At 39.2% G+C, this 14,496-nt stretch overlaps 1 protein-coding gene across 7 annotated transcripts in view; it reads left to right on the forward strand.

Moving 5' to 3' along the window:
- Window positions 1-818: 818 nt before the first annotated feature.
- LOC121880195 overlaps window positions 819-14,496 on the forward strand; it is a 28,452-nt gene continuing 14,774 nt past the window's right edge. For 2 of the 7 annotated variants that reach the window (XM_042387339.1, XM_042387340.1), the window contains exons 1-2: window positions 819-971; window positions 9,140-9,399. In XM_042387339.1, the coding sequence (XP_042243273.1) occupies window positions 9,159-9,399 (241 nt within the window). In that variant the 5' untranslated portion in view covers window positions 819-971; window positions 9,140-9,158. The remainder of the gene's footprint in view (window positions 972-9,139; window positions 9,400-14,496) is intronic. The other 5 variants (XM_042387345.1, XM_042387346.1, XM_042387343.1 and 2 more) reach the window with 4 other exon arrangements.

Here is a 14,496-nt window from a genome sequence, read left to right on the forward strand (position 1 = left end):
TATTAACAACAAATCTGGCATTAGTTTACCAACACTGTGAAGCCCCAGAGTTCAATCCGTGGCACAGCTCTTCACCCACGAAGCAGAATTACTCGGATGGTATTCCTGTAAGTAACTTCACTGTGGGATCAATACACACAGTCAAGCACGACCAGCATACACACCCACCCTCTGTTTGACGTGTTCCCAGCCAGGTGATGGCCTACCTGGAGGTCACGTAACCTCCCGCATCGCCACAACAGCCCTCCCTCCCCGGCTTCCTGACAGCAGAGAACTTATCCACATATAAGTGTTAAAAGTGTACGAGCTGACACTTGTAAATATGTACAATATATACTTATAAACGCCCAGTAATAAAAATATAAACATTAAAGTATAAATTGGATCACAAGCACACTTCACTGTGATCCAACACTGATAACATCCGCACTTTTGTTTATATTAATTATGGATTTATGGGACCACATTTCTTGATCTTGTCTTGACTATTCTAAGATCGTGGTGAACACTTTCATGTTTGTGTCTTACTTCAGTACGTGTCCTAGTAAGGGTAAGGCATTGTCTGCTACCTGTGACCAATAATGCACTTGTAACAACCTATTTTGTACCTAATAAAAACAGAAAAACAGTTATCATTTAGTTTCCTAAAAGACGTGGAAGTACGTATTGAGACCCTTAACAAATTTCCCACACTTAAAACAATGTTGGACATATTTCAGGGAGGAAGAGAAATCAGGCGAGGAAGCATCAAACTTGCCGCGTGACAGGTGTGTTTGAGGTACGCATGCGCTGGGTGGTACCTCGCCGACGCAACTTCCGGATTCCACCCAGGCCAGACCCTCGCTGAAACATTGAAGTGTCAGACCTCGCGACGCTCGCGCTCAGCTCGCTCTTCTGCGTGTGATAATTAAGCTAGAATCGGCCTCCCCTTCCCCCACCAAGGAAAACCATGTCTTCAGCACCAGAAGAAGGTAAGTAAAGGAAATAAGGTAGTTGTAGAAACGCGAACACATCGGAAAACAAAATACTTGGAATAAACTTACTAACGAAAGGTCGTGATATTTTTGGGGGGATCTGTTCGTGAACCTGGAGATAAAACCTGACGTAACCTGATAAATTGGTAAAATCCTCTTAAACAAAATAAAACAAGGGAGAAATATTAGGGTAGCGAATAAAAACAATACATAAAAGGAAATGGTGGAAAAAATATAAGAGTTTGCAATATACCTGTGGCTCGGGCGACAAACTTGACGAGATCGATGACCAGGCGGGTATTGTCTTAAAGAGAAACTGGTATTTAAGAGAGAGAAATATAAGCTAAAACCAGAAGAAAAAAATATTTACTAAAATCAAAGCGTAAGGATTTAATATAATTTACTACTGTGCCGTGACTCATTCCAAGCTATCTGACTAGCTGTCTAACGATCCAACTGCTATGGGTGAGTCATTTAAGACGAAGACGCTTCATGTCGTATCCTTTATTTCTGAGAATAACTAGAAAGATAAATTGTGACTAGTGGGGAAAAAGTATCGGAGATTTCGTGAATTATCATGGAAGTGGAAATGACTGGTCCCGTAGACTATTGCCTCGCGCTTATCCAAAAAATTTGTTAGGGAGAGAAACGAAGATTTAATTAAGTTTCTTAAAGGATCTGTGCTGGAGAATTCCTTAAAGTCAATAGTTTGTATCGTAGCAGTAAGAATCAAGCTTTATCGTGTTCTCAGGTACAGTGGAATACAAAATGTGGAGAAAAACAAAATCTGTAGCTTACGAGAAACTTTACACAGGGTAAGAGAAACTTCTGTAAATATGAATAGGCTACATTTGTTCTTCAAGGGCGTTACAACTCAAAACTTTTCAAAGCTTTTGTCGTTTCATTACTCTGTTTTCTAACCTTATCGTTACTTACTGTTACATGCAAAAACTCCCATCGACCATCTATAAAAATACGGTATATTGAAGGAAGTGTCGCTGCGGAGGAAGTCACGGCTAGGCTATAGACCGTATTCTGAACTAGTTTTGTAAGGCAGATGTGAAATATTGTACCACTAAAAACAGTCGTCACTTTCTCTGATAAAAATCGATTATTAGGGTAATTGTATATTATATAGATTGTACATATAATAGACACATTATAGGCATTATATATTTTATAAAAGATGTTATCTATATAGTTGCCGCCACTATATCTGAATTGATAGTTATTTGCATATTTTACACACGCTAAATACTTCAATTATTACGTCATACGGGACTCACGTTATTATAATCATTAAAATAGAATTATCAACCACGTGACATTGTATTTGTGCTAATAATCACGTTTAATCACATTTCACCATAGGTTATCACATACCAAAGTTATGATACAGTTATCACATACCAAGGTTATGACACAGTTATCACATACTAGGGTTATGATACATAGTTATCACATACAAAGGTTATGACACAATTATCACATACCAGGATTATGGCACCTTAGTTATCACATACCAAGGTTATGACACATTTATCACATACCCGGGTTATGACACATAGTTATCACATACCAAGGTTATGACAGTTATCACATACCAGGATTATGACACCATAGTTATCACACACACACACACACACACACACACACACACAGAAAACGTCGATAGTCAGAAGGGTAACAATTATAAAATGTAGGTCAGGAACCCAACCTCATTTTAGCTTACCAACTTCCATCATAACTTCCAAAATAATCAAGACACATAAACAAAGTACAGACTGACCTTTGTACTTGACGTCCTTTAATATTTAGACACCTGGGAGTAGGTTCGTTAGGCCTGATGGTGGTCCGTGGGGAGGGATCGAACCGGTGGACGTGGGTTTAGGAGGCGAGTGATGTGTCCGTCTGCTCTACTCCTGTTGTTAATAATAATGAATGTAATATATCGTCTGTCTGTTTGTCTGTCTCTCGTACATATAAACGTAAGTAAGAGTTATCAACCATGTCAAGAACTGTTGGTAAACCTGTGGGTGGAAAGGCGCGTGACCCCCCTCCCCCCCTCCCCCCCACACACACTATGTACAGTAACTAAGGGCGTAAGGGTGTGGTGAGATGAGGGGAGGGTGAGAGGGAGGGATAATAAGGGGGGGGGAGGAGGGAGAGTGGGGTGGACAGTTAGGGAGGGAGGGAGGCGTAAGGGTGTAGTGAGGGAGGGTTAGGAGGAAGGAAGAGAGGGAAGGGGTAGGGGTGATCACGTGAAGTAGCGCTGATTATAAAGGTTAATTAGGTAACACCATCACGCCACTATCCTCCCCACCACTACCCCTCCCCACCACGCCACTACCCTCCCCACCACGCCACTACCCCTCCTCTCCACGCCACTACTCCCTCCCCACCACGCCACTACCCTCCCACCAAGCCACTACCCCTACCACGCCACTACCCCTCCCCACCACGCCACTACCCCTCCCACCACGCCACAACCCCTCCCACCACGCCACTACCCCTCCCCACCACGCCACTATCCCTCCCCACCACGCCTGCCCCCTCCACTACCCCTCCCCACCACGCCACTACCCCTCCCCACCACGCCACTATCCCTCCCACTACACCACTACCCTTCCCACCACCTCCCCACCACGCCACTACCCTCCCACTGCACGCCCTCCCCACCACTCCCCCTCCCACGCCACTACCCCTCCCACTACACCACTACCCCTCCCACCACTACCCCTCCCCCACCACGCCACTACCCCTCCCTCCACGCCACTACCCCTCCCACTACACCACTTACAAACATCGACGACCTTCCCCTTCCCTCCATCCCTTCCTTCCTCCCCTGACCCCTTCTTAAATGGATACACTGTCCCCACCCTATACACCTCCCGCCCCCCTACCCCTACACACACGCACACACACACACACACACACACACACGCACACACGCACACACACACACACACACACACAATGGCCTTGTGTAGACAAAATTATTACTTGTACTTATTATTATCTCTCTCTCTCTCTCTCTCTCTCTCTCTCTCTCTCTCTCTCTCTCTCTCTCAACACAAGGCTTAAGAATTATAGTATATAAATAAAAATATAATCATTAAACATGTATCTTATTAAACACTTTCCACAAACCAATACACTATGGTAGGGTAAACGTCACATTACCATAGTCACCCTGGAAGATTATCTCATATCATCGTTTTCTTTAACCGCTGAAATATCTTTTAGTGTTATTATTGCCCGAGCGGTTACCATGACGATACTTGGTCAATCTTTCCAATAGTTTAATGCAAATCTATAAACTTGTTTCTGAGTGGGGTTTTTTTTAAGAAACACACACACACACACACACACACACACACACACACACACACACACACACAGAAACAGGGTAACACACACATCCAGACAGACGGCAGACAAACAGACACACATCCAGACAGACAGATAAACAGACGGGACCTCATAGTTGCGGGAATGATATAATTAATCTTTTATTTACGTTATAACTCAGGTAAGATTCTCAGGCGTTCACCACCATCGTACTTGGCTGACTCACACAAACTATCCCACTAAGATAGGTTCTGAAAATGTCGCAATTTGTTTGTGTTTTCTCTCACTGGGAAGGTAAAACGTATATGTAATGTGGCTGAAATTAGATATAGTCCATTTAAATAAGTTCTGACATTATAAAGCGGAACATTTTAACGTAGGAGCTTTTGTGAAATCAATAAATCGTAACTTAAGAGAAAAAATTGACGTAGGAGCCTTTGTGAATTCATCAACAAATCGTAGCTTGTCAATCATTTAAGAGAAAAATAAAATGACGTAGGAACCTTTATGAATGCAGAGTGTTGCGTGAGAATTACCTCAGTGGATAACGTGACGAGACACATTAGTGGGTGTGTTCAGCGGAAACAAACAAAAGTATGGGTGTGTTCTGACCCTGAAATGAAAATTGGGTCTTCTTAATTTGTGAAATGGAGTAGCCCCCCCCCCGCCCCCCTCTCTCTCATTAGCTAATTGGCAGATCATGTTTCCCTCTCCATTAACCCCCGCTTGCTCCCCCATCCCCCCTCCCGCTCCGCCCTTCCCCTCCCCCCACCCACAACACCGATATGGAGGGTAAGAGGGAATGGCAGGTGAAGAGAGAGGAAGAGAGAGTTAGAGGATATGAGAGGTAAAGAAAGAGATGACAATACGGTAACAGAGGCAGGCAGGGAGTCATAATTGGCCATCATTATGACCAATTATTGATTATTATAACTGCAGAGTAATTATACACTGTATACACACAGACTTGTGTACACACACACTCTTGTGTACACACTTATGAATACATACACACACTTGTGTACACACACATGTACACAAACACACACACGCAGATACACAGAAATAGACACACACAGACATACAGACATACTGACACACACACACACACGCACATACAGACATACTGACACACACACACACACACACACACACACACACACACACACACACACAGACTAGTGACTTTGCCTGAGGGTCGTGCTGGACTTAATGGTTTAACTGTTCTCCAGGGGTCAACAGCCATCCTCCCTCCCTCCTTCGTTAAGCCTCGGTCGTTAACTATTGTTATTGGTCGTTGCCCATTATTAATTATCGTTTATTGTCGTCAGGCATAGTTCAGTGCCGTTAGGCATGGTTCAGTGTCGTTAATCATATTTCAGTGTCGTTAAGCATAGTTCATTGTCGTTAGTCATAGTTCAGTGTCGTTAAGCATAGTTCATTGTCGTTAGTCATAGTTCAGTGTCGTTAATCAAACACTTATAATAGTCAGGCCACTTATATTGGTCAGATCACTTATAGCAGTAATTATGTGGTCATTACAGCTTAATTACTACCGTGATGATTATAATCCCTACTGTATTATAATTACAATCAATAAGAAGACAAACTAAAGTATTTAATTTACATCTGAGTTCATTTAATAATAATAATAATAATAATAATAATAATAATAATATAATGATTATGATGAAGATTGAGGAGAGACAGACAGTAGTTAGGGACACCACATCACAAGCTAAGAGGAAAAAGCACCAGATAGCTTTTAGTTAAGTGCCTATTAAGTAAATTTTATCGATCCGCTTATTATTTTTGGTTGAGTAAAAGTTAACCACTCACTCATTTACTCAGCAACCCTCAATGTGCGTTCAGCTAGCCATCCGATATACTACTTAATTATTATTATTATTATTTTAAGTGAAGCGTATGATAAATTGGGGTATTGAAAGTGAATATTGATTTGTGATTTTTAAATTCCTGTTTGCCGCCATGCTAGCCAGTAATTATATTCTCTCTGTCACTCATCATTATCATTATTATTTATGTTAATTTCAACTCATATATTCTCTCTGATAACATATTATTAACCAACGTTATTCTCTCTTTAAGTGTAATAATCTTGCGAGGTAATAATTTTTATAAACAAGGGATATTTTATGGTAATATAACTAAAAACTCGCTATAACAGTCCACTTTGTTATGTTATTTCGTCATCACAGTATGAAATATTTTGATGATGACTTTCCTATAATTTCTCCTCGTTTCCTTTGTATATTGGGTCCGTGTTTGTTTGTTATCAATTTCTAGTAGGATAGAACACATAAGCTCAAGTATGGATTAGTTTGTGTTAGGATAAGTTTGATTGAAATAGGATAGACTAGTTTGCGGTTTGGATAGGTTAACTTGAGTTACAATTTGACTAACTAAAACTAGTACGGCCATAAATTAGTAATGACCACGTGTTCGCCACCACAGGCAGGTGTACACTGGCCCTCAACCCTACAATTATTCTAACCTCAGGCAATGGGGTGCGAGGGGGAAGGAGAGGAAGATGTCACACCGGAATATATCACCAAAATGTCATATTCGTTACAATAATCAATCCTAAACAAGTTATGAGAAGCATTGAAATCACAATACACTAAATATTTAAATTTGTGGGAAAATAAGCATTAAAGAAGATATTTTAGTAAATTATTACCAAAACAATAAAAAACAGTAACTGGCAACTATTATATCATGGCAGGTAAGCGGAAACTGAGCCAAATGTCATTGTATCGTTGGCCATCGTGGGGTGCAGGCCACGGAGGCTCTCCTTCATACAGTGATCATTACCGTGACGTCAGAACTCGCTCTAAATATAAACAAACTGCTGGAGACAGGAAGAAAACCACCTTTTTTACGGAATAATAAGTGTATCGACTTGGTAAAATTAAAAAAAATATTCTACATTGATAAGCCAGTTATCTATTTAGAGCAATGGTTTTGTAAGAGCTGTGTGGTGGCAGTGAGAGCAACATTATACCCAAAACCCAGTTAAATATAAGTGGTTTATCCATGAAAATAATTACTATACTGTTTCGAAAAGACACTTAATACTTTGATTTTTTTTTGGTGAAACTTTATATTGTAAATAAAAATCTGTATACTCTTGAAAACAAAAAGTATATGAGTTTTCGTTTTTTTAAGGCAAGTATATTATCTAGGGTTCAGACATTAATCTCTCATAACCTAACCTAACCCACAACGCACACCATCCTAACTTAGTCAAATTCTATCTAACCAAATTCTACCTAACCTAAACCCATTTTAAGCTAACTTAACCTAATACAACCTAACATAACTTTCCCTAACATAGAATAATTACCCTAACTTCTTTAACTTAATGTGACCTAAGTTAATTTGACATAACTTAACCTATCCTATGTATAACGCTTGTCCGTCTCTTTGGCTGTCTGTCTGTCTGTCTGTATCTGTCTATATCTGTATATGTCTGTCTATACACGTTAATCCATTTATCTTGAATATAATAGTTTTATGCCTTATCTTTCAATATAGTCATCTATCTAATTTCCTGTGAAGTAACATATGTCTATTATCTATCGTGAGCAGTTTAACATGAGTACGATGACTTAACCCCTTGAGTACGATAATTTAACCCCTTGAGTACGATAATTAACCCCTTGAGTACGATAATTAACCCCTTGAATACAACTTAACCACTTGAGTACGATGATTTAACCCCTAGAGTACGATGACTTAACCCCTTGAGTACGATGACTTAACCACTTGAGTACGATGACTTAATCCCTTGAGTACGATGACTTAACCACTTGAGTACGATGACTTATCCCCTTGAGTACGATGACTTAACCCCTAGAATACGATGACTTAACCCCTTGAGTACGACTTAACCCCTTGAGTACGATGACTTAACTTGAGTACGATGGATGAGAGTACGATGACAACCCCTTGAGTACGATGACAGCGATGACTGAGGATGACGAGTGATGATGAGTACGATGACGCGATGACACCCCCCGATGACGCGATGACTTAACCCCTTGAGTACGATGACTTAACCCCTTGAGTACGATGACTTAACCCCTTGAGTACGATGACTTAACCCCTTGAAGGAAAAACCATGTAGTGTTGATCTATGTAGTTGTATTAATTGTGTATATTGATCGTAGTGTTTTATTACTGTGTCTTAGAGAAACTATATCACACGGTAGAATTCATCTGGACAAAATCCCTTCCAACGAAATCAGGCAATATGTATGTATGTATGTATGTACGTTGGTATTAACTGCGTGTACTTGACTGTGTGTTAATGTATCTATCCATGATTGTATATGATGTGCACATGTGTATGTAAACTGTTCCCATGAGTTGGTATGTAAGCAGGATGTGTGCATATGAGGTTGTGCGTACGTAGTGTGTACACACAAGGAAACATGTACGTAGTGTATACATCAGGTGGTGTGTATATTGACTGTGCAAATATGAAGTGATGTTCACACGAGTTAGCGTGTGTATGTAGACATAATGTGCACCCAGACTATATCCACATCAGGTAGTGTGCACATAGACTGTGTAAACATGACATGTTGTAGTGTGTACGTAGACTATAAACATGAGTTGAGGTGTACGTAGACTGTTTACACATGAGGTAGTGTGTACATAGATTGTGTACACATGAGGTAGTGTGTACATAGATTGTGTACACATGAGGTAGTGTGTACACAAACTATGCATATACGAGGTGTGTTCACGTAGACACAAGTAGGTGACGCAGCTCCCGCACTACACAGGGTCGTAGTGTAGGTAGAAATGGGGTGTGGTACGTCCCAGGCTGTACAGGTGATCGAGGAGGACCCCGCCAAGACTCCCACCACGCTGGAAGCTACTGACGAACTGACCAGCGTGCGATCCAACACCCCTGACCTGAATTCCAAGCCCGTGGACCCGCCCTCAGCGCCCCCCATCCTATCAAACGGCACGGAGTCCTCTGGCCCACCAATAGAAGAGAACCTGCCACAGACACCCGTGGAAGAGACTCCGCCCCAGTCAGGTAATATAATTCACACAACACATCTTTGGTCTTGGAAGTACCACACCCAATCACTCTTAACACTTGGCCCTGTGATGTGATAGCACTTGATAGCACCGACTTAGCTCACTCACTACCCGTAATGCCTTGCTATCACCTCAGAATGCCGATGTGCTATGCGCTGCTCACCTGTTCGTAGTCCAACATATTTTAGATATTATTTTTTTGTTCTGATTATTGCAAAATGTTGTATGTCCTGCTTAAAAATTATGCATTAATTTTGTTTCTTAGTGACGTTGAAGTATGATGTATATGTCAACAGTGAAGGAATATACTATTTTACGTATATATATTTTGAGTGTATGTGACCCTTTAAAGAAATAACATCAATGACAATCAACCAGTGGAAATACACCTTTTTTTATTAATTAAATTAATTTATATTTTTGTCTGCAAATTCACCTACTTAATCTGGTCCCCGGTTGTTATACACACATACAGATAACAGGTATGGATTTGTGGAACGACGACATCTGATTGGCTAATTTGCTAGCCAGTGAAAAGAATCAGAGGTCAAAACAAACTTTAATTTTTGAACGTTGCTATTAACCCAGGCAGTTGAAGTCCTTAAAACAGTGGTAAATGTGACAGACGCGATACAAACCAAAAATGTTATGCATTTGGGCGCGAATAACAAGTGCCAATCTTTGTTTACAATCACCGAAGTGTGAGGGACTACGGCAGTAAATCATTTATAGAAGATGAAACGAACCAAAATTAACCAAATTAACCTAATCTAACCAAAACTAACGGTCTCAAATTATATTCCTAATAAAATCAGGTTATTTACGTTAGTTCGATGTGTTTAACTTTCATAATTTAAACCAGTTAGGTGAATTATCACACTCATCCATCGAACGAACCTTAACAAAAATGTACTCTGAAGAAATAAAGTAATATATAGGTTAGATTATGTAAGTACAATATGTGGGTGAGCATGTGTACTGTTACGGTGGAGTATGGCTTGGTATATATATATAATCATGATCATCAGCATGCATAAATATAATGCTAGCGTAGCCTAATGATGCATGATTAAAAACGACTGAAAATAATAATAATTAAATTCCTAAAATACTCCAGAGCTTTTATATGTTTCCTAGTTATACATAAATTAATAAATAATATTGATCTATCTTTTGCAATATATTTTGCACACACACACATATATATATATATATATATATATATATATATATATATGTGTGTGTGTGTGTGTGTATTTTAACTTAATAATTTGTTATTAGTACATAAGAAAGGAAATGTTAGTGTAGTGTTATTGTGGTAAATATCGAATAGGCCAAAAGTGTTGTTGACAAGTTCCAATATATCATAACACTATGGATATCTAATTATGCTCTACATGTTTTCTATATAAAGGAGATATATGATGAGTTCTATAGTGTCATTAATAGACATTACTAAGTTTTGCTACTGTAAATATAATGTGTTTGTGTAGCCTGATTTTTTCTGCAAGCATAATTTTCTTACTGTAAATATAATGTGTTTGTGTAGCCTGATTTTTTCTGCAAGCATAATTTTCTTATACGTGTTATATGAGCCAAATAATTGTATTTCTTTTTCGTAATAAATATCTATATTTTGTTGCAACATTACGTTAGATTGTCATACCAAGGCGGAAGAACACCGTTAAGCAAGACATTCTGGCACTAACGTCTTTTGTGACCTTACGTTTAAGGCCCAATAGTTCCAAGAACCTCGGTGAGCCTGTCTGCGTGTCTGATAATCACAGAGTTATCAGCGGTAATGGATAAATCCTCACATCCAGTATATACAACTCACACGCATAATGATGATTGTCTCCCGGGTGTTACGTGCACAATCTGTCACCCAGAGCTCGGATAAGAACATTTATATGGATATTTCAATTATCTTGGATATATTTTCTCTACGACAATATATATATCTCAGTATTTTCCGATAAACAGACGAAGAAACTCGATTGTATTATTACTGTACTAGACTTCCACGAATTTGTTCAGCAGTGGGTGCACAACACTGCTAAATGACTCTGGAACAAAGCACTTCTCAGTATACACCCATGAATAAAAGATAAGAAGGTTCGGGTGTGTCTGGAACAAGCCATTGGTAGTTACAAGGAAAGAGTTAGCTAATTAAACTACCGCTTTCCCTTGTTCGTGAGCCGTGATGTCACCACCCAGACGCTGTTAAGTTTATGAGAAGTTGTAATTTTGTGTTGCGTTTACCTCCAGTGCTGCTGATGAAATAAGAAAATTCGTGATGCCAGAGCTGTTGTTACCTAGCAGTTAATTTACTCGTGCGTGCCGTGACTGCTTACTGGGTGAATTACAGACCAGGGGAGTGTGTTGTAATGACAGAATGTGGCAGGTTGGGAGAAAAATTGTCAAAGAAAACTGGACATTAAGAGGGTGGACTTAGAGGAATACAACTAATTATATTCATCATAAAATATTCATAATTTGCTATCAATTAGTTATATATGTGTGAGAAATAAAGACGATTCACCAAATAATGCGAGGAAAAAAAAAAATATTACATCATAGAAAACTAACATGATCCGAAGACAACAGGGTAAACTTAACAATCTATCAGTCAATGGAAGGAATAGTCGCTATGGACATAATCTTTCTCCGCTTGTAATCGTAAATATTAGTGAATCGGAGACATACAAATGATTTACTATCTAGAGATTACAAGTATCTGAAGTAATTGATTAGAGTGTTATATCCTCATTCTCAATCACTCTGAAATTCATTATATCGCCAAACAATGATACTGAATACATACAAACCATTATACCACCAAAGTCAATTATCTAACTAACAAGTATAGTTAGATCGACCAAAAATAAAACGACAATTATCCCCAACAGATAACGAGGAAGATATTGATTAATATATTCAAACATGGAGCGCGTCCCCAACCAGCCAGTGTCTGCCGCCAGGGGGTGTCTGTCGTGTGGTCCTTAGGCGGTCTGCTTGTGTTCATGCGTTGCTAAGTTAATACAATTCGTTCATGCGTAGTGAGCTTGTAAATTCTGTGTTTTTATATTATGCATTAGTGAGAGTTAAATGCGTTCATGCGAGAAAGGAATGCGTCGCGTAGTATGGGTGTTTCTACTGCTTCGTTTAATGGAGTCTACTCAATATGTATTCATGCGTTATTCACGTCCACGATATATTAACCACACACACACACACACAAAGGCGTCCTTACGTAATATATACATACGATCGATGATGATAATATATAGCGTGTATATATACAGTATATGTAAGTTTGTACATATGTAAACCTTTCCATAAATATATGAACTCAAATACAAGCCCACATATATTGTACACACACACACACACACACACACACACACACACACACACACACACACACGCGCGCGCGCGCGCGCGCACATGCATGAGGGTGTGCTTGTATGCATGTGTGACTCACCACCCACACATCTGCTCTTCTCAGAAACGGAAATCGATAACATGACCTGGACAGCTCACTAACACTGCCTCATGTTACCGCTAGACACAAAAAATTACACAGGTATTTCTTAACGTCAACGTCTTATCTCGAAGAATATTAAGTTAATTTGTTTTGTTTTTTATTCCGTAAATATAAATAAATGGAATGTGATTTTGCCCAGACGGATTTGGAGTTGAGAAATATCATCCACTGGGATTTCCGATGACCAATCACAACAAACATTAAAATCATCTCCACTAAAACTCTTGTTCCCTGAAACTGTAACAGACCTCAGGGACAAATGCTCACCAAGGGATGTGTTGTGCATGCGTTTCTCCAAGGCGTTTGAGAGTCCCACATACACGACTAGCCTCTAAGATCCAGGCACATGGCATAACAGACAAGATTTTGACGTGGATTAACAACTGGCAACAAGCAACAAATAGCAATAATAAATGGAGTATATTTTGAATGGAAAAAGGTTCTCAGTGGAGTACTACAAGACTATAATATATCCTGGGACCCACCCTATTTGTGATCTACCTAAACGACATAGATTAAAACATATCCAACTACAGTCATAAACACTGGTTTCAAGTCGGATTATTTGCAACTTATTTTAAATTCTACAGCCATTCAAAGTGCTTAGAGAGACATTATACAATTTTGCAATAATGATAAATACAACACAATGGTGTATAGCTTAATACAATACGATCATTCACCAATAAATTACAAACTATACACTTGAATAAAATATCTACATAAATTTTAGTTTCATTAAAGAGTTAAGAGTGTCTTGAAGTACAACAATCAGTAGTAAGTTCAACTGGTTATACCTGCTCTTAATAAAAGGACATCGAGGGCAGACTATCAGGTAATAATATTGTGCCAGTCTCAGATCGGTCCGATGACTGAGCAAACACTGTGGGTTGATTTGTCCTTCATAACACAACTAAACACCATTACTCTCTCTTCTCCTATTGACTATTCTGATAACTTTTTTTTTCTGCACCTTGTACACTCTCCCCTCCCCTTCTGAGCCACCCACAAGCTGACCGAGACGGGGTAAGGCTACATTTGTTCCTACTCCACCTGAGTCTTCAACACGTTTGCTGATGACATTTCACAATCTGTTTATCTTGACTTTGAGCTCTTTGTCCCTCATTCTATACTACGAAAAAAAAATTCGGTTTGGTTTAAATTTGGCACAATCCATAAGTGGCATGGCATTAATTTTAGCCCCTGAGGTTCCAAAAATATCACCACACCAACTTTGAACCTCTAGTATAATCATCCCTGAATTGTGAATCTTTGCCTTTCTTATCCACGGTGCACTATACAACCTTTACTTGAGTAAGGGTCGGTTGTGTTAGCCATCAAAGAATACGCTGTTATGATCACCTCCATTCTCCACCACAAAATGTAAAAGAAATAATAGCGAACGACGTCTTTGATTGGCTGATAAAATAAGACATGATAAAAGAAATTATTTTTAATGTGCTGCGTATAATAATTTTTTCAATATACTTAGCACTAAAAATACTTAATTATTTATTCAGTTTTTAACACGAACCCCTAGTCTTT

This window comes from Homarus americanus, unplaced genomic scaffold, assembly GCF_018991925.1.
Source record: "Homarus americanus isolate GMGI-L3 unplaced genomic scaffold, GMGI_Hamer_2.0 scaffold30108, whole genome shotgun sequence".
Lineage (NCBI taxonomy): Eukaryota > Metazoa > Arthropoda > Malacostraca > Decapoda > Nephropidae > Homarus > Homarus americanus.